Raw genomic sequence first — 21,958 nt, 5'->3', positions numbered from 1 at the left:
AAGCGGTCATAGCTATACAATATTATTTTGTTTAAATTTATTATTGTATTTTAGTTTCTGTGTTTACATTGATTTTTAAAATACGTTTCGACAAAATTGATAAATAACAATCCTGTCAAGACGTAGATGGCGTGAACACCTGACGATAACGTGCGCGTGTCAAAATGCAACTGGAAGACAAGACTAATTAGATCTTACTACGCATGACAGCACCGCATTGCATGAAATGTTCAATCTTTCTACTAGTCGCAGTAAGGTTAGACAAGATAAGGCTTTGTTAGTTTAAAGAGCCGAAACACAACATGTTGTATCCGCCGATTTGGGGCAAAGTAATTGTCCTATCTAGTTTGATAGTCCTTTTTGATAGAAATGGTAAGTAGTATAAATTTGATTGTTTTTTAAGCAGCTCAGAAATAGAAAAAGAACAAAAGTTTAACTATGCATTTTAGTTATAAGAAATACAAAATGAAATATTTTTCAATAATCAGTAAATTCGGTGAATCGCGCATTACTTCTAGAATGTTTACTCGATGCTATATAAAGTTGGTTCGTACTTTCGGTACTGATTTTAACTACCCGATGTAACCCTGTTTACTAATTATATTGAGTAAGATAATTATTTATTGACAATTAAAACGAATTTACTATTTTGATAGATTTAATACAAACTTGTATACAAATGCATTGATTTGCGATGAATGGAAAATTCCAAATTATTTGGTTTAACACAAGTAGGTAAATTTATGGGCCATTAGAGGATAAACTTAAACGTTTAGACTAGTATTGCAATACTTTGACAATACTGTAAATACGTATTAACCACTATCGCCATTTGAATCGCAAAATTTTTACTGTGAGTGTGGATACTGTTAGATATAATATAAACATATATACAAATAAACTTTATTACTATGAGTGTGGGTAGGCCCTACTGTTAGATATAAACACATAATATACAAATACACTATTTTACTGACAGTTGCTTCTCAACGTTTGTATTAATTAATAATTACAAAAAATATAAACGTCGTAGTGGTGTATCGTTACATGTACTTTACTTTTTCACTCGACTATGACAGTGACAAAATATTAAATCGCACTGTATTTAGTGGTATATTATTTATAGGCATATAAAATATGAACAAAATATTTCGTTACTGAGTGGATACGAATATATTTAAACATTGTTTCTCTTTGTACCTATCCTCTTCCATCCCATAATGTTACATACAAAACACAAATTGGGTTTATTTGTTTCAAACATAAAAAAAATGTGGACTCATTTTGTGACAAGTTTCTCTTTCGGAAGTAATTCCCAGGGTGTTAATTTTAGTTTACTACATAAATCATCGTATCTATCTATTCGTTTCTGTAAACGACAATGTAGTCCTGCTGTACGTAAATGTGAAATCGTCAGTTTTTTACGCTGAAATTACTTTGTATTCGAGAAGCATCTGTAGGCAGGACCTAGATGGTAAGCGAGTGTACCATCTAGGTTATATATTGTTACTTATAGTTTACCTAGTCACATACTTTTACTAGTTTTACTAATCGAATAATTGTATTAGTTTACCTAGTCACAGAGTTTTACTAGTTTTTATAGTCACATAGTTTTACTATTCACATAGTTTTACTAGTTTTTATAGTCACATAGATTTACTAGTCACATTGTTTTACTAGTTTTAATAGTCACATAGTTTTACTAGTCACAGAGTTTAACTAGTTTTAATAGTCACATAGTTTTACTAGTCACATAGTTTTAATAGTTTTACTAGTCACATAGTTTTACTAGTCACGGAGTTTTACTAGTTTTAATAGCCACATAGTTTTACTAGTCACAGAGTTTTACTAGTTTTAATAGTCACATAGCTTTACTAGTCACAGAGTTTCTAGATGAACGGTTTTTATTATGTATGTTCAACAGGTGAATACTGAATTAAGGTTAATAGAATGTTTAACACAGGACTAATATAATTTACGCCTACGTTATACATATCATAGTATTAATGTTTATTCCCTAAATTGTCTACGTCATGTTTGGATGATAATAATAGGATGTTGTTACAATAAATGCTGCTTGCTTTCGCTTGATTGCTTTCGTTTCTTATACATGTCTACAACGTACATACAGTACTTATAAGCATTTATATATAAATCCAAATGCAAATTACTGAAAAAATGACAATGATGTGGGTATCAGTGACTGGATCTCAATGGAGATACAAAAAAAAAAGCGAAAAGCTAAATCAATACGATAAGTAAAACAACCAGAAAAGTTAGCAGAGCTTTCGGACAACAGTAGCCCTTCATTAGTGCAAGCATTTATATATATACATGTATATATATAAACACAACAGGCAAAGAACATTAATTCTAAACCGCCCGGTGATATACTGACATTTAATAAATTAATTTGAAACGATAAAGATGAGGAAATCTGTGAGAATGAGAAAAAGTCGCCCCAACCGAGACTCGAACTCGGACCGCCTGCTTGATATGCAGATGTCCTAACCATTAATATATATATATATAAACACAACAGGCAAAGAACATTAATTCTAAACCGCCCGGTGATATACTGAAATTTAATTAATTAATTTGAAACGATAAAGATGAGGAAATCTGTGAGAATGAGAAAAAGTCGCCCCAACCAAGACTCGAACTCGGACCGTCTGCTTGATATGCAGTTGCCCTAACCACTGGGGCTTTCATGGTATTGTTATATATATTGTTAATATATATATATATATATATATATATATATATATATATATATATATATATATATATATATATATATTATATATATATTATTTTAAGTATGCTTTTGTTAACCAATGCATTACCATCTTCAGTATAATAGAGTAAAGGACGACTCCGACACACAAGAAACCGAGTTAAGGCCCATTTACACTAGGATGATACATTTTTCTAAGGCCTACATAAAGCAAACAAATAAAATAAAAAGGTTTTCGGTAGGATAATCATTTATGTTGTCTTTGATAACAATAATAATTATTTGTATAAACCAAATCAAATGATTAATACAAACAATCACGATCTTTATCATGACGTCATTATGATTAGATTTCTTTAGTTTTATGTATAAAAAGTGCAAATCTATTTATCGTCGATCGTTATCGTCCTAGTGTAAATAGACCTTTACAAAAAGCAAATTCTACAAAAATTCTACATTATATAGTACATATAATAGTTTACAAAAAACGCAAAATAATAAGAATATATTTATATATTTCAAACGAGAAAGAAGAGTAAGCTAATTAGGTATAAATTAAGTATACCGTACTTAAATACGTCAACATTGTCACGAAGAAGCAATTTTCCGTGTTCTCTCATAATAGTACCCACTTTCTAATTACGGTATAATCGATCGATGTAAAAATGTAAATGTAAGCAGTATTGTCGACTGGTTGGTAATTTTGAAGTATATAGTCAAGAACTCGTTATTGCTTTGTCCGTGTCTCCATGTTATTATCAGCTATTGTCTTTTAAATGCACACTCAAATACAGAACACGTTCGTTGCCGTCGCATACATTAGTCGTCATAGCGACGTTGATATAATTGTTGCTGAAATATTTGTTCCTTCAAACAATATTCTTTCCACTGGTTATGGTTTGAAGGAGACGAAAAATAATCTATTTAGAAATTTATACTATTATTGAAGAATTGTCCATTTTAGAATAATCTACTGCTGGTTTTTTTTTTCTTTTGTGGCGCAAACACCACTTTTATTCACATTCATATTATCTCATGTTACATAAAATCGTATTATTTAACTTGTAAATGTCGTTACAGTTCATAAGTAACATTTTTACATATATGAATTCTGTATTACACCTTTTTTTTTATTAATTTTCTTATATTTTGTTATACACTTGACAGGATCATCATTATCATCTATCCCATTTTAAAATAGTTCATACATTTTCATTTGTTTGTTTTCATTTTACAACCCGGATTATACAATTTATTATATTTATATACATGATAAAATGAGAAAAAAAAACAATAATAGCTCAGTACCACCAGTAACCCGTCTCACAGTAATTCCTTTTCTGATAATCGTATCAAATTAGAAATTTTATTAGCATAATGTATTTCTTAAAGCTACCCATTTTTCTATACTTGTTTCTTTATTGTTATATGTTTCACGTTTGTGTTTCCTTAACTTTCCACTGATACAGCCGTTTGTTGGTAGGCAGTATTCTATGTAACATCTTATAATTGAATTGTGCTAGTTTCTTATCCTTCATTTTACATACTTTTCGTAACCAAGATGTTTTCCAAACTATTTTGTTATCATTGAACTACTCTTCCCATTTTAGTTGTGACATTGGAATAATGAAATATTCTTTCACAAACCATGAATATATTAGTTTAGTAGTATTAATCTCATACTTGGTCACAACTGACTCATCATTATAATCACAATTGAAAATATCTACCTCCTTAATAATACGTTTCCATTGAATTGGTATTGCCTTAATAATGCACAAATACTCATTTAACCAGTTTGTTTTACATTGTACTTTCACCAGTATTTCGTTTGATGTTAAAAAAGTGTTCTTATTAACAATGTCTTTAATACTGATAATGCCACTGTCAATCCAATGCTTGTAGAAAAGCGATTTTTTTTTAGTTTAACGTAGTGGTTATAAGTTTCATGTTTTTTTAGAGATTCTGTTATAATTTATGTAGGCTTTTATCATATTTTTGTAAAACAGTGGAATTTTATCATAATTAACATCAATAATGCTATGACATGACATATTAAGTAAAACATTAACATCACATATTTTTTTAATATAATACATTGGAATATTTTTCCATTTAGCACCATCATCATTCATAATTATTTTTAACCAGCCACACATGAGTGCGTTAACATGAAGAGTAAAATCAGGCATTTTACTGCCTCCCATCTCATCATCACCAATTAGAGTTTTTCTTTTTATCTTTTCCCTTTTATTGTTCCAAATAAAATTATATATTAGATTTGTAACTTGTGTATATACATATTTTGGAACGTCAGTGATATTTGCAGCATATGTTAATTTAGATAGTGCAAGACTTTTCAGTCCTGCACTATTTTTTTAATATACTGCTGGTTAATGAGTTTAGTTTTTTTCAATATAGAAGGTTTTATGAGGCGTTATTTTCATACTCCAAAACCTTGCTAAATAATTGCATATGATAAATAATAAACAAAATATCTTCTTCTTCTTCTTCTTAACCTATTTCTTTCCACTTCAGGACGAAGGCCTCTTCACCAATTCACCCTTAACTTTTGTCTCTAGCTACTCTTTGTCATGCAATGCCACCAAGTGTATTTAGTTCATCCCTCCATCTTATCTTTTGTATCCCAACAAAATATAGTTATGTTATATAGTATTTAAAAAATATAATATAGTCTGATTTGTATTACTGTTAAATACGTTTATCTATATGTATACGTATAATATTAATTAAATATATGTATAAGTAAACAAAACTGACAGTAACCAACTTTACGGAAGAAGACGAGACATTCTATATACGTCACAACTCAAAGTATGAGTTTAGATAGATAATTAAAATTGCTCTTGTCTTATGATACTTGCTTATTATTATTTCAGCTCCTGCCGAAGCCGTAGAAATGGATGCGAGCGCAACCGTAGAAGATTCGACAACCTACTATGGAATTGGAGATGAAGTAAAGACGGACTTCGAAGTGAACACTACTGGATTGACATCTGGAACAGGCTTTAAAGTCATCCTTACAGCTGAGAACATGGAGGTAGCGAACTAAATCAAAAACAACATATATATCATCATGATAATATCTATTCAATAGATTTCTACTGTTATTCCAAATATTTTAAATAGATTTAATAATAATTTTAATCTGCAATTAACTATAATTACCAACCAATAGTTACTGGTACGGGTACTGGTTTCTGTAGGGCGTTTCTGGTGTTTTCCATTTTTGTTTTGGTGTTCACAGTTCGAAAATAATTATAGTTAATAGTTCAAACTTAAAGAGTAAGAAAAAAGCTGCAACTTTAAATGTAATTGCACTTCTCATTACATTTTCCATTCTTCACACAGTTCTACAATATTATTGAGTCTAAATGTAGAATATGTAGGATACTGATAGAGTACTTATATACCAGTTTGATGTAATTTAGTATTTTTTTTTTTTCTCTTTTGTGGCGCAAACACCACTTTTATTCACATTCATATTATCTCATATTACATAAAATCGTATTATTTAACTTGTAAATGTCGTTACAGTTCATAAGTAACATTTTTACATATATGAATTCTGTATTACTTTTTTTTTCATTAATTTTCGTATATTTTGTTATACACTTGACAGGATCATCATTGTCATCTATCCCGTTTTAAAATAGTTCACACATTTTCATTTGTTTGTTTTCATTTTACAACCCGGATTATACAATATATTTATATACATGATAAAAAAAACAATAATAACTCAGTACCACCAGTAACCCGTATCACTGTAATTCTTTTTCGGTTAATCGTATCAAATTAGAAATTATATTATCATAATCTTATTTCTTAAAGCTACCCATTTTTCTATACTTGTTTCTTTATTGTTATATGTTTCACATTCAATGTTATATAACATATTGCTTTTAAATGAATTCCATAAAGATTTACCCACTGGCTTATTTAGTGCAGATAACATTTTTATTCTATAAATAGTAAATGCTGCAAAAGTGTAAATATAATCTATTAGCTTATCTCCCGTTCCTAGTATTAATTGTTTAAATGATATATTATTGTGATTTAAACTTACAAAGATACTAAGCATTTTCCTCCAATATTTCTGAATAAATCTACAACTAAAAAACAAATGATTTTCATTTTCAATTTCTCCACATTTGTCACACGTTTGTGTTTCCTTAACTTTCCACTGATACAGCCGTTTGTTGGTAGGCAGTATTCTATGTAACATCTTATAATTGAATTGTGCTAGTTTCTTATCTTTCATTTTACATACTTTCCGTAACCAAGAAGTTTTCCAATCAATGTTGTTATCATTGAAGTACTCTTCCCATTTTAGTTGTGACATTGGAATAATGAAATATTCTTTCACAAACCATGAGTATATTAGTTTGGTAGTATTAATCTCATACTTGGTCCCAACTAATTCATCATTATCATCACAATTGAAAATATCTACCTCCTTAATAATACGTTTCCATTGAATTGGTATTGCCTTAATAATGCACAAATACTCATTTAACCAGTTTGTTTTACATTGTAGTTTCACCAGTATTTCGTTTGATGTTAAAAAAGTGTTCTTATTAACAATGTCTTTAATACTGATAATGCCACTGTCAATCCAATGCTTGTAGAAAAGCGATTTTTTTTTTAGTTTAACGTAGTGGTTTCCCCACAGTTGCTCATTCATTATATCGTTATAAGTTTCAGGGTTTTTTTTAGAGATTCTGTTATAATTTATGTAGGCTTTTATCATATTTTTGTAAAACAGTGGAATTTTATCAGAATTAACATCAATAATGTTATAACATGACATATTAAGTAAAACATTAACATCACATATTTTTTTAATATAATACATTGGAATATTTTTCCATTTAGCACCATCATCATTCATAATTCTTTTTAACCAGCCACACATGAGTGCGTTAACATGAAGAGTAAAATCAGGCATTTTAATGCCTCCCATCTCAACATCACCAATTAGAGTTTTTCTTTTTATCTTTTCCCTTTTATTGTTCCAAATAAAATTATATATTAGATTTGTAACTTGTGTATATACATATTTTGGAACATCAGTGATATTTGCAGCATATGTTAATTTAGATAGTGCAAGAATTTTCAGGATTATTATTCTACCAAAAATTGAGAGATTTCTAGCATTCCATTGTTTTAAAGTCTTTTCTAGCTCTATTAATTTAACATCCCAGTTTTTTCTGGTACATTCTTCTGTATTATATCCTACATATATGCCTAAAATTTTGATCGGGTGTTTTACCCAATTTAAATCTAAAGGTCTATCTATTCTGTTCTTCCATTTACCAATCCAAAAAGCATTGGTTTTTTTTTTATTTAGTGTCATTCCAGATACTTCACAAAAACGTTCAATTACACTGACTGCTGACTTAATACTTTTGTCATTACCAACATACAAAACAGTATCATCGGCTAATTGGCTTATTCTAGCTTCTATGTTATTTTCATTATTTGGAAGTTTAATACCCTTATAGTCATCTTTGTTTCTTATTCTAGATGCCATTACTTCAACCACTAAAATGAATAACAGAGCAGATAGAGGACAACCTTGTCTAATACCTCTTTCCATTTTAAAATTGTTTGAAACCCAACCATTGTTAACTGTGACACATTCAACGTTATTGTATAATACTTTTACCCAGTTACAAAAGAACATTCCAAAGTTAAACTTTTCTAGAACATTGAACATAAAATCTCTACTAATAGAGTCAAAAGCCTTCTTAAAATCTACGGTAATTATTGCCCCTTCGATATCATTACACTCTGTATAATAAAGCAGATAATATCTATTCAATAGATTTCTACTGTTATTCCAAATATTTTAAATAGATTTAATAATAATTTTAATCTGCAATTAACTATAATTACCAACCAATAGTTACTGGTACGGGTACTGGTTTCTGTAGGGCGTTTCTGGTGTTTTCCATTTTTGTTTTGGTGTTCACAGTTCGAAAATAATTATAGTTAATAGTTCAAACTTAAAGAGTAAGAAAAAAGCTGCAACTTTAAATGTAATTGCACTTCTCATTACATTTTCCATTCTTCACACAGTTCTACAATATTATTGAGTCTAAATGTAGAATATGTAGGATACTGATAGAGTACTTATATACCAGTTTGATGTAATTTAGTATTTTATTTAATTTATTTTTTAAAAATTTCATTTCCAAAAACACAACGCGCCACCAGCTGTGGCAACAAGACAAAACAAACAAAAAATGGTTCTCAATAAGATGTGTTTGTTGTTGTTGTTTTTTGTCTCTTTGATGTAATTTATATTAAACGTTTTTTCAGTTGGATTTGTCTTCGGATTCATTCATCTGGACCCTCACAGGAAGTGCAACTATCGAATCAACCGCCGGGGTAAGATATCTTTATTTTATATTTGTGTTAAAGGTTTCTCACTTTGCCTCTAGAATGTTTACTGTGTTTTATTTGTTGATATAATTAGAAACCAAGATATAAATGCTAATGGTTTATACTGTTGTTACAATTTTTCAAGAGCGGTTACACGGTGAACTCAACGACAAATAGTCAAGCTGAACTCACGTTTGATAGTGATACTTACTTTGCAGCTGACATTCAATTCGTAGGAAACATCAACTCAACTGTTAAGGGTATTTAAACTAAAACGTTGTTTTTTTTTTAAATCAACAAAATCAATAACTAGTCATATATTGATGATAATAAAACATTCATTACACTTTTAAAAAATCTGAGTACAATTGAGTATTATTGGTTTCTTGTTATCATAATTAATCGTTTGTACTTTTTAGCCGATGTGAAACCTGGAGTAATTTTACGTGTTACTATTACTGCTGAAATCAATGACGCCGGTTTGGTAAGCGCAGAAGGAGCTGCTAACGCAGTCTTCAGTAAACTACCACATTTCGTAATGAACATCACCGAGCAGTCTGCAGATGGCAATGTTTATGTCAACGTTGGTCAAAAGGTGCATATGAACCTTATTGTTGAGTTTCCAAAAGGTACCGCGGATCCTACAATTGAAGTCACACTACCATACAACTTTACGACTAACAAGACTAGCGAGCAATGGAGTATCAACAAAGTGTCCGTTTCCTCTGTTAGTGACAGTTTATCTTGTACGTATTCGACAGAGTTCTGCTACTACGCTCCTCAGACGCAGTACATTGCTAACGATGATGACTTCGGCATCCTTAAAGACTGGTCGGTGACACAGATTGAAGGGATTATTGAGGTGAACGATGTAGACGCTTCTAATAACATCTTAGCGTTAGAAGTAGAAGTTGTCCTAGACGATACAGACGCGGTGGTCAACGGATCTGAGCACTGGTTAGGACTTGGAATGCAGATTGGTGACGAGGCTCACATTTGGGTTGGAGAAGTACCAGTTCATACACTGATCAATGCTGTTCCGGAACCGAAGGTGTCGTTCAAGATAGCATACGAAAGTAATTCTTTTTATAAAGGGTAAGTGATTTTATTGGATTCATACTATAGTATAATCATAAAACTAAAAATTACAAGTACTTGCTGCGAGCAAAATAACATAACGTAGTTTTGATGACGCACGGCCCTCCTAAAGACACAAACAGAGTGTCTATATTTTAGAACGCTTCTCATTGGATAACAATATACCTCCCACAGACTATGCAGTAAAAAAACCGTTAAACGCATGCCTAGGTCTTCTTAATCCAATGGTCTGTGGACAAACAATAAACTTTCAAGTCTGACAAGCAATGAAGCGTAACGGCAGGTCAAGCTGCTGTTAAGAATATTAACTACTACTACGCAGCAATAATGTTTATGCTCACTGGCAAACACATTAAAACATACTAATACTTTATTAGTCTTATGATTAGATAATAGTTCATCTTCAATATAATATAAATATAATCCTCCAATCAAATGACAATAATTTACTCGGGTGTGTTAAAATAATATCCTATTGTTTGATGTGGCACAAAATATGATAATATTTTGTTTTGATCTATGTCTCTAGTGATGATATTATACTATTGATTACAATTTGGCATGATGACAATTCAACTGGAAAAGCAGTAGACGCCACTTTCACATTGCTTACGTCTAAAACTGTCCAGTATATTAGCCTCGAATCCGAATACACAGAGCTCATCCAGGCACCAGTGGTAAATTCTATCATGTCTGGGCCATCTCCTGTTCGATTTGATGTAAGTTTTATAGAGTTTTGTAGGAACCTAAAGTCGGAGAGATCTTTCCGCTTCGGCCATTATCGTCTACAGAATATAGTTCTTGACGGGCCATGACGTTCCATTCCTTTCAGAATCTTATCAATTTAAAATTTTAACAAAACGATGTTCTGCAAGTGTGGTTTATTTTTCTGTCTCCGTTAGATTTCTTCGTGCATGTGTTTTCTAAATGAAACACAAAGACAAATTAAAAATATAGTAACATTTGTTTTACAGCTTGGAACTATTCAGATTGCTGCCAAACCAACTTTCCGAGTACGCTTAGGAATCGACAAAACCGGAAACAGTGCTCCGGGAACTAATCGCTTTGTCGGCGTGGCTGATTTGTTGTGGTTCTCGACTGTTGATAACGTTAACGTTCTAGGTTCTACAGATCTTTTTCAATTTGAGTATACGGACAGACCAGATGTTGAAGGCGGTGGTAAGTGTAGCATTTTCATGTATGTGAAAGAAAATGGTTAAGTTCTGGTTGATTTTCTATAACTTTCTTATCGTTTAGTGTTGCACTTATCGTGGTCTAAATTTGGCAATGCTTAATCAAATTTGGAACTGGCTGTTCATATCTTTTTTAGGCAGGCCTACATAGCCTATACACAAACATGAGAATGTTACTTTTGATTTCGCTTCGTTATAATGATTAATTAGTCCAACATTAACACTCATACTTCAGATTTATGTCGGCCTGGTTACACACCTTACAAAGAAACGTGTTACAAAGTGTTCAACGACACGCTAGAAACTTGGGATACAGCAAAGGCGGCCTGTGAAGCAGACAATGCGCAATTAGTCATGATTGAAGATACGTTTGAACAGCAATTTCTTCGCGTCCTTGTTCCAGTACTCTCGCCATACAAATACTGGATTGGGCTGAAAGACGCTGGGGTTAGTATGATGTTATCCATATGATTGAAGACTGATGACGTAACCTGATGTAATCATGGCGGTGGTTATATTAATTAACTGTATGCGATATACTGTATTATACCTTATGGTTATTCAAAACATCTTCATTTTGTAGAGTACTGATATGTTCATGTGGACAGACGGTTCATCGACATCTTATACAAAATGGCTACCAGATAGGCCAGGGGCAAGCGTGACTGAAGACTGTGGAGCTGCGGCTTTTGTAGATGTCTACGATACAAGGGATGTCAGTACTGATCTTGGTGATTGGGACATTATGGACTGCACCGCTGTCCTGCCAGCTATCTGCGAGTATCCTATGTTTGATGGTAGGTTCCTAGTTCAGCATAGGGAAGGCGCCAACTTTGATCGATTCAAAGTTTCCTCAATTTTCTAAGTTACATTGTAAAAACTAAACATAATTTCGCTAGATTTTGTTTGAATATTTTCAGAATACTCAATTCATTCTTGAAGGCCAATTCTTAAGTTTAAAATTTCCTACATGAGTACACTAGAACAATATAAATATAGTAGAGAAAATTAAACCCTGTCTTATTAATGTATACACAAAGTATTGTGAACATAGTGTTTTAATCAAATGAGCTACTATAACTGTCATCACTATCATTTTTAATGTAATCCATAACCCTTACCTCATTATTCGACGAGAATAAGAGCCCATTCAGTGTTAGTTCATTAACCGCGTTGGCTTCACAGACCAATTATCGCTAACTTTGGTAGGTAATTGTCAGCAGCATTCCCATTTAAATAACTAAGCCTTACCGGGCCCCATGTTGTTGAACCTCACCTTTTTTGTTCTCATTATCACACTGATTATGTTTACTTCAGAGGAGCCTGCAGTCAACCCGGTTAAAGAACCCGTGATGAGGTACAGCAAATGGACTAACATTCAGACATGCGCCTGTAATTATGATGACGGATTATTATCTAGCCAGTGCGATTGTTGCGTGGTCGGTGCTCATAAGTGTGAAAACGGAAAGCATACTGTGTGTGTCAGTGATCCCAGTGACTGCCCAGTCCCAGGTATTTTTTAGAATATTTTTAGAGGCTGAATTATATTTAATGCTTAATATTTCCAAAGATAATTTCACTCTTCCCTGGATAAATAAGAAATATACAATTTACCAGGAATGATATCAAAAGACAGAAAGATCCGTCGCCTAAAAGGCGTCAAACCTTAGCCATTATTAAGAACACTACTTACACAAAGTTTACCAATTATAAACACATTTCAATTAATTCCTAGTTCTAGTTTCCATGACCTAGAGGATCGTAACCGCGTAGCAGATTAGATATTGTGCACCAAGTCCTTCCAGGAAATCAGTAGTTGTACTCATCATGATCGTTTGCTGGATGGCCGTTATTGGTTTTCCTGAACTAACACCCTTGTAGTACCAACTGGATGTCCAACCACCTTTCACACCACACTCTTAAAGTAGACGTTGGTGTACCGGTTTAATCGCCGGCGGCGTATTAGATTTCAGGTTACCAATGGCAAGTCTCCTGAACTGACCTATTAGTTTGAACTATCTCATAAAGACAAACTTTGCCCTGGTTCTCATTTCGGGTCGATTATACTTCCTGGTTTGGTCCCTACCATCCGTGTGGCCCATTTTTATCTTATCAGCTGTCTACTCAATATACTGAGCTAAAAATGAATATAAGAGGCTTGTAGATTTTGTATTTTATTATTGATGTTGGCTTTAATTTCGACAGATTATTACGATCGAGGTTTTGTCATAACTAAGAAGTTGGACGATCCGGCTAATGACGTCATTTTTGCTTGTAACCCTTCATTTGGACGTCTATCAGATAAGATTGTTCCATCCTGCTATGTACAAGATAATCCACCAGATGGAAGCTGGAAAGGTAAAACATGAGACTTAGTTTTATAATGTCGCTCAAAGAATATCACTGTATCACTGTCCTGGATAACACAGGACACTAAACACTCAATATTTCGTGACTGACTGATTCTAAACATCCCCCGGTACTAATATTACCATAATTTGCATAACATTATACATATTTTGTTTAATAGCTCTTCCAATGAACCTGCATAACGTCATTGGGTCTGACCAACTCACAGGACATATCTATGGCATTCACATGGACATGAGCAGTTACATGCGCAGTAAGGATCATGGTGCAACGTGGGAGTTTATCAGCAAAGACGCCTGGGACTCGATCACAAAAAGTTTGCCGGACTTCAAGATGGCTGGAACTAGTGAAGATAACTGGTCGTGTGAGTTATTTTATATCTTTATTTAGTTCCCACAAAGGACTCACCTGAACCGTCGCTTCTGATTGGTTGAACTTTGCTTTCTAATGTTTGAAAACTTAAATAATTACACCACAGTAAATATTTAAGTGCGACAATCTTAAATTGTGGCTGACCGTTAAATAAAACCATTGAATGGAACGAAATAATCAATTCTACAATATTCAAACAAATCAACTGGCAACGATTACATAACTCATTTCTATCTCTTCAACAGATGATGACACTGGATTGAAGTATAATGGAGATTTGAAAATGAAAAAAGACTGCTGCTAAATCATGATATTTAATCAACTTTCGCAAATATTATGCAAATTAGATTCCGTCCTATTGTAGTTTTGACATTTTTTCGAAAATTCTATTTTGGAATTTATATAGAAAATATTTTCAATTCTAATTTAATTGTTTTGATTGTAATATTCATGATATTTGCATTGATTATTTAAATATCATATATTAAAAATACATAACATTCCAGAAATTAATTGTTAACGAATTACCTTGAACATTTTTCTGTCTGTGTTTAGAAAGTATTTAACTCTTTTTTTTGCAATTATTAAATTACGGAATTTATTAAAATTCAATCATTTTTCAACAAAAACGTGAGTAAACAATTATTGAATGTTCTTAAACAGTTTGAATGTCTTGGCTTACCGTAATATAACATTAATGGCGATTCAGCCTAATAATAATAAAATAGGTTTTTGTCACGCATGACCTTTCATAGATACACAAAAGCTTTTTTTGAAAAGTCAAAATGCCCGGGTCGCGATATTTCTTTTCGTACATAAGTTGGGGACCCCTCGTGAAGCGTCACAAAATAGACATGAATATTCATTAGTCATATCCATAAGGTGTGACGTAAGAATTAAGCTAACTACAATTCGCTAATGCAAACGATTTCTGTCGAGCCGTCTGTGCAGTCGAGTGGATAAGACTATGGACTTTACATGTCGATGTATGGGGTTCGATTTCCATGAGCTACTTCTTTTACTTTATAGTGAGAGAGAGATTATTAAGAGGGTTAGGTTTAGTTATATTTAGGAAGTAGTTCGGCTATCTTCCACATGGGGTCCCCAACTTATGTACGAAAAAAATCGCGCCTGGGTCACTGGTGGCGCTAGGTTAAAGTAATAAGAATTATATCAATTTCGAATATTTATAGCTAGATTTTTTACGTACTTATTAATATTGTAATTACAGATTAAGTATTAAAGGGACATTTTCTCGTGAAACCCATTTTAAGGGGAACATTTGTCGGGTCTCCCGAAGGTGTCCCCTCAATAGGGGTTCTACCGTATTAAATTTATCCAATTTGCACGTGATTAAAAACATATAAGCTTAGGCAAAATTGCAATACTGAGATTTAATAATTCGCATTTTCAAATCCTGAACTGTATTTACAATTGTAATTGCATTATATCGTTTTTACTCTACTAATGTTTTTAATATTTTGTATAACATTGCATAACATTCGAATGAAAATGGTTATCAGTGTAACAGACCAAGGCACTTTTATTCTAAACAGTTAATACCAAGATGATCCATACATAGTTACTTATTGCGCATGCACGTGTCAACCATAATCTGTATCAGAATGTATCTTTGTACAAACACCATTACTGGTTATGATGTACCGTAGTGTATTGAAGGAGAAGATTATTGATTATGCACTGTAACCGACGAGGTAGTCTAATTGTTTATTTTAACGGTATCTTAGTTACAATGTAAACTTAATTTAACGCTTAAATAAAGTTGTCGAAAAAAAAACAGTCATTGTAGGCGTATTTTCATATTATGTACATACATCATACACATACATGCGCGTACACATTTTTTTCTTTAACAACAACACAAACTGACTTGGCTATAAAAACATGAAGCTGTAGATGTTTTTGTGAGCGAACACCATAAAACATATTTTAATACGTCGCCTAAAGTGATATATTGTTATTAAAAATAAACAATAAAGTTGTCGAAAAAACAGTAATTTTAGGTGTATTTTCAAATTATGTACATAAATAATATATACATGCCCGTACATATTTTATTCTATAGCAAAAAAACTGACATGGTTCTAAACAAGGCCATATACATGGCTGCAGTCGCGTTCTAAAATTTGAGTTAGTGTTTACCGACCAACCGACCGACCGACCAACCGACCGACATAATGAGCTCGTTTGCACGCGACTAAAAACATGAATCTGTAGTGTAAGCTAACGTTATAAAAAGTATTACTTGGCAAAATGCAGAGAGAGCGACAGAGGGCGTGTTATTTAATACTTTCACCTATAAAGGTCTGTCTACACTATCAAACTTTATGTGACGTGCCCATATAATGGACATGATAATCACATATCCCTATAATGATTGGGAATATCACTACTATATTTGAGCACATCACAATTTGTTGTCAAACTAGTTTGATAGTGTTGACAGAGCTTAAGATTTTATGACGTCACCGATATATCGATTTTCCTGACAATCAATATGCATGTTCTGTTTGTATATAAGTGCAATGCAAATTATTTGACCAATGACGACGCGTGGCTTCGAAATACCATCTCAAACCATTGATCTGGGGATCGAAAATTGTATTTCTCGGGTAAGTTTCCGAGTCGACTAAAAAAAATATGGAGACGCACGGTGGAGAAAGAGATTAGGCCAGAGTGATGGAATGAAGCTAACGCAAAAGCTAGAAAAAGAACTGGCTGTAGAGAACATCTTGTAGCCTTATGGGACAATCGATCCAAAAGGGATGGGTTAAGTAAGGTAATTTCCGTGCAGGAACTCACGTTTGTAGACGAATAAAAATCCAGTGGTATTGATTGTACTCGATATCCGGGATGTCTAGTTGTTGATGTCTAGTTGTTGATGTCTAGTTGTTGATGTCTAGTTGTTGATGTCTAGTTGTTGATGTCTAGTTGTTGATGTTTATTTGTGTTTTTTTTTTCATTCTCCTAACATTTTGAGTAAATATTGCTAAAAGTATAATTAACCAGCAGTTGACCATCGCACAGACATCTTAAATTATATAAATCCACTAATAATGTTATAGTGTCTTGTAACCATGAGGAACACTTAAAATGAGCAAAAACAACAATTTTGATAAATTCGCTGTTATTTTTTTTTATAGAAAAAAGCAACGGTTTTGATACTGCGTACAATTTTTATCTTTTATTAAGGCAGTAAAAATAAAATGTCAATTATTGCTTTATTTTGAGGGTTAAAGGTCACCAAATACAGGCCAAAAATAACTAAAAAAAAAAACAAAAAATAGTTTAGATTCACGGCGATTAACGCGCTAATTTTAACATTAATATTTCGAGCAAGGCTTGAGCTATACGTTAATACATTCCATAAAGCGATTTAAATGTCCCTATGCGTGCCATTTTAAGATAAATGTATAATACATAATTATAGGCGCGGTTCCGTTCGGTTGCGCACAATGATGTACCGCAAACACACGAACCTGACGAAGAAGGACTTTCCAACGCACCTGTATTGGAAAAGGGGATGCTACAACCACATGAGATTAATCTTTCATTAATAAAGCACAGAGAGACTCAATATATTAAATATACAACTTTTTGAATCTGTCAATTTTATTACGAACATGGAACAAGCGTGTGATGTATATTTTGTACGTGAATTACGTGTACATAATGTGGATGATGAAGAGAAAATGGAGAATACTTCCAAAATTTAAAAAATGTTTTGTTATCACAAGCTTGGAACACTAAGGAAAGTCGACTTTACTAAACGTTTTAATTATAGGCCTACCAATTAAGTTGGTATTTATTTAAATAAGCGCCTCCCCAATAAAACATCACTTAGAATAATAATCGCATTTTGTATTATATTTATAACACAATTATACTTGTAGTAGAATTCATCAGACAATTGACCAAGCATTTGGTATTCTTTTTTATCACTTTTCATATCAATTAGAGGATTTTATTTGATTTTAAATGTTACCATAATGATTAATAAAAAAAAATTAAACGTATCCCTCGAAAAAGCACCTTCCTCAAATGAACTCCGCCTCCCCACCTCCGCACTACAAGGGTCCTACCAAACAATGAACACTACACTTTAAAATCATCTAAGACACTGTGAAACAGAGCAGGATTAGTTTTACGAATATCAAGCATTTCAATAATGGTAACCGGGGAGAGTGAGCGAAGCGAGCTCAACCTCTAGTGTATTATAAATTTATCTTAAAACAGCACGCATAGGGACATTTAAATCGCTTGCTATATGAAATGTCGTGGATGGTCGGAGCCAAATTTGGTATTAACGTAAAGCTCTAGCTTTGCTCGAAATATTAATGTCAAAATTAGCGCGTGAATCTACACACTTTTAGTGGTTTTATTTAAAAAATACGCTTTTTTGGTATTTTTGGCCTGTATTTGGTGACCTTTAACCCCAAAATAAGCAATAATTGAAATTTTATTTTCACTGCCTAATATGGTTAATAAAAGATAACAATTTCATGCAGTATCAAAACCGTTGCTTTTTTCTAGAAAAAAATAACAGCGAATTTATCAAAACTGTTGTTTTTGCTCATTGTGAAATGTCGTGGTTTCTCCTAGTTCCCATGGCTACAAAACACTATGATTTAACAAATATAAAATTATTACTGGATTTATATAATTTCTTCCTAATAAAATATTAAAAAGTTTGGATTGCCGCATTTACCATTTTGGATTTTGGCACACTTTGAATTGATTCTGGCCCACTGTGCATCGTCACGTGACTCCTTAAATTCAGTCTGGTATTGAATTTTGTTATCGTAGCTAATTATTTTCATATTACTTAGGCCTACACATTATAGTATATTTTGTCTGTCTTCTGAAAAGTTTTTAATGCGGCCCGCTTAATAAGTATTATCATGCATTATCAAAAAATCCCTCTCAGCTCTAACTTATCCAGTATAATGTAAGTTTGTTAAGTTATCGATTTTGTATTTTTTTGAAGACAATAACATATTATAAAAGTTTACTTGTGTGTGTTATCAAATACAAATACAATTTTGTTGTGTTTATGTGCATATAAAGTACGTAATTAGTCCGCCAATATGAAATTAATTTTAATACTAGCGTTATTGCTATTTTTTACCAAGAAAGGAATTACAAATAAATTCATAACTCATTGTTATTTTCCCCGTTACATGCACGTACATATTTTATTATTTATAAAAACTGTCATTGCTAAATAAAGTTATTTATGCATGAGTCGAGTGAACATCAAATACAAGTACAATTGTGTTGTATTTATGTGCATATAAAGTACTTAATTAGTCTGCTAATGTATGAAATTAATTTTAATACTAGCGGTATTGCTTTTAATCTAGCAAATAATTTAAAAGTCTCAACTCATCATTATTTTCTTATTATACAGATACATGCACGTACATATTTAATTTTTTTATAAAAACTGTCATGGCTAAAAAAGTTGAAGATGCATCCGAGTTGAGTGAACGTCATAAAAATTAATTTTTGTCAAAATATTTCCGTCCACGAAGATAATGAAAGAAAGACTATTATAATTTTTATGACTTCACCGATATATCGATTTTCATGAAAAGCAATATGCATGGTCGGTATGTATATATATATATATATATATATATATATATATATATATATATATATATATATATATATATAAATCATACTGTAAATTATAGAAACAGTGCTCATATTCGGAACATGATCTCATAATCGCGTCGAGCATAGCTCATTGGCGAAAGTTCCGTATTTTTTTTTTTTTTTTTAGTTGTATGAAAAAATGTCTCTGACGGGATTCGAACCTGCAACCTCTCGCTTACAGGGCGAGTATCATACCATTAGACCACAGAGCCATGTATGGTATTATCACAGATTTTCACCCACCAGATACATTCTCTCATACAACAAACGCCCTCACAATCAGTGGAGGCTTAACAAGTCAGAATAAATTCCAACTTTAATTCGCAACGGTTTTTTAAATAATATTGTGTATATGTAAATACGGAACTTTCGCCAATGAGCTATGCTCGACGCGATTATGAGATCATGTTCCGAATATGAGCACTGTTTCTATAATTTACAGTATGATTTATATATAATTTACACAGTGCTACGCAACATCAATGATTTACATATACACAATATTATTTTAAAAACCGTTGCGAATTAAAGTTGGAATTTATTCTGACTTGTTAAGCCTCCACTGATTGTGAGGGCGTTTGTTGTATGAGAGAATGTATCTGGTGGGTGAAAATCTGTGATAATACCATACATGGCTCTGTGGTCTAATGGTATGATACTCGCCCTGTAAGCGAGAGGTTGCAGGTTCGAATCCCGTCAGAGACATTTTTTCATACAACTAAAAAAAAAATACGGAACTTTCGCCAATGAGCTATGCTCGACGCGATTATGAGATCATGTTCCGAATATGAGCACTGTTTCTATAATTTACAGTATGATTTATATATAATTTACACAGTGCTACGCAACATCATTGATTTATATATATATATATATATATATTAAATACTAAAAATAATATAAAAAAAAATTTTATTGTGTTTATGTAAATATAAAGTAGTTATTGTCAGTCTTATGTATTAAATTAATTTGAATTATAGCGTTATTAATAAACAAATCGCAACAAGATAGCGTTAGTTATAAGATTGCGACCGTTTCATACACAGCATATTCGTTGTTGACGACGTAATTGAACATTACACACTAGGAAATTAGATTGTTTTAAAAAATGGCCTGTTGGAAATTCGTCTGTTTTTTTCTTTCTGTGCTTATACACTTAAGTAAAGGTATGTTATTAATATATATTTACCAATGCTGTAAATGTAAATAGTATCTCAGACTAACTTCTACATTTAGGAAGAAACTTGATGTTTTTTTGTTTTCTTTTGTGGCGTAAACACCACTTTTATTAACATTCATATTATCTTTCATGTCATAAAATCACAATTATTTATCCCATTTTTGTTAATTTCTAATGTCATAACAATTTGATAAACTTCTTCAGTAACTTTTTCAAATCTTTGTTTTCCTTATTGCCTTCCTTTTCATTAATTCCCTTATATTTTTGCTATAATACACTTACAAAAGAATTTAAAAAAGTTAATACAAAGACGTTTCGTCTAAATAACATTGATGTTTATGCTCTTCAAAGTAGGTTACTGTGTATTGTACGAATTAAATATGAATTACTTCGTTAATGTTATTATTTTAAACAATGTTTTCCGGAATTGAGTATTATAACATTATTAAACATTTTTAATAATCACAATTTATTTACAACATTGAAATTATAATTTTCCTTGTGGTTTTTGTTATTCGTTCACACACTCGTGACGATAAATTAATCAAATATATCGGTAACTAGATATGATATTATATAAATATTTTTTCCTAAAGCATTTAAACCATCTATCACATGTACGCATATCGAGTAAAAATATTGGTGATTTTCAGGTGTGAAAGAAACTTAAGCCGTAATCACAGTTATTTTAATATTGTGATAGTGGAACTGAACAATACTTACAAGAAACCTGTTATATAACTGTAGAGTGAATGTTTTAATAATTTCCTAGAGATCGGCCTTGATCAATCTTTCTTTTTATTTATATATTTTCACTTTAGTTAGAGAGGGTAACCCAAGCTGAACCCACAGCTGGTATCCAGATGGTCTCTAAAATATAATTGTTATACTTAACTAAGTTAAACTCTTTACAAT

General features: G+C 31.9%; 1 protein-coding gene across 1 annotated transcript; it reads left to right on the top strand.

Annotated features, from left to right (window-relative positions):
- Positions 1–228: 228 nt before the first annotated feature.
- LOC140058874 (uncharacterized) lies at positions 229–15,981 on the top strand. The gene is made up of 13 exons (XM_072104642.1): positions 229–372; positions 5,638–5,798; positions 9,086–9,154; positions 9,294–9,408; positions 9,568–10,243; positions 10,776–10,965; positions 11,221–11,425; positions 11,675–11,886; positions 12,023–12,236; positions 12,757–12,951; positions 13,645–13,797; positions 13,970–14,173; positions 14,427–15,981. The coding sequence occupies exons 1-13, from the start codon at positions 303–305 to the stop codon at positions 14,483–14,485; spliced, it is 2,523 nt and encodes an 840-aa protein (XP_071960743.1). The 5' UTR covers positions 229–302; the 3' UTR covers positions 14,486–15,981.
- Positions 15,982–21,958: the final 5,977 nt, after the last annotated feature.

The sequence above is a fragment of the Antedon mediterranea genome, chromosome 9 (assembly GCF_964355755.1).
Source record: "Antedon mediterranea chromosome 9, ecAntMedi1.1, whole genome shotgun sequence".
Taxonomy (NCBI): domain Eukaryota; kingdom Metazoa; phylum Echinodermata; class Crinoidea; order Comatulida; family Antedonidae; genus Antedon; species Antedon mediterranea.
This window is presented reverse-complemented; position numbering and strand designations above follow the sequence as displayed.

What these genes read in the sequence shown, in the direction of transcription:
- LOC140058874 (XM_072104642.1), top strand. Translation starts at nt 303, where the DNA reads ATGTTGTATCCGCCGATTTGGGGCAAAGTAATTGTCCTATCTAGTTTG. An exon ending in CGAGTATCCTATGTTTGATG is followed by an intron (nt 12,237 to 12,756) that starts GTAGGTTCCTAG and finishes TGTTTACTTCAG; the next exon opens with AGGAGCCTGCAGTCAACCCG. An exon ending in ACCAGATGGAAGCTGGAAAG is followed by an intron (nt 13,798 to 13,969) that starts GTAAAACATGAG and finishes TTTGTTTAATAG; the next exon opens with CTCTTCCAATGAACCTGCAT.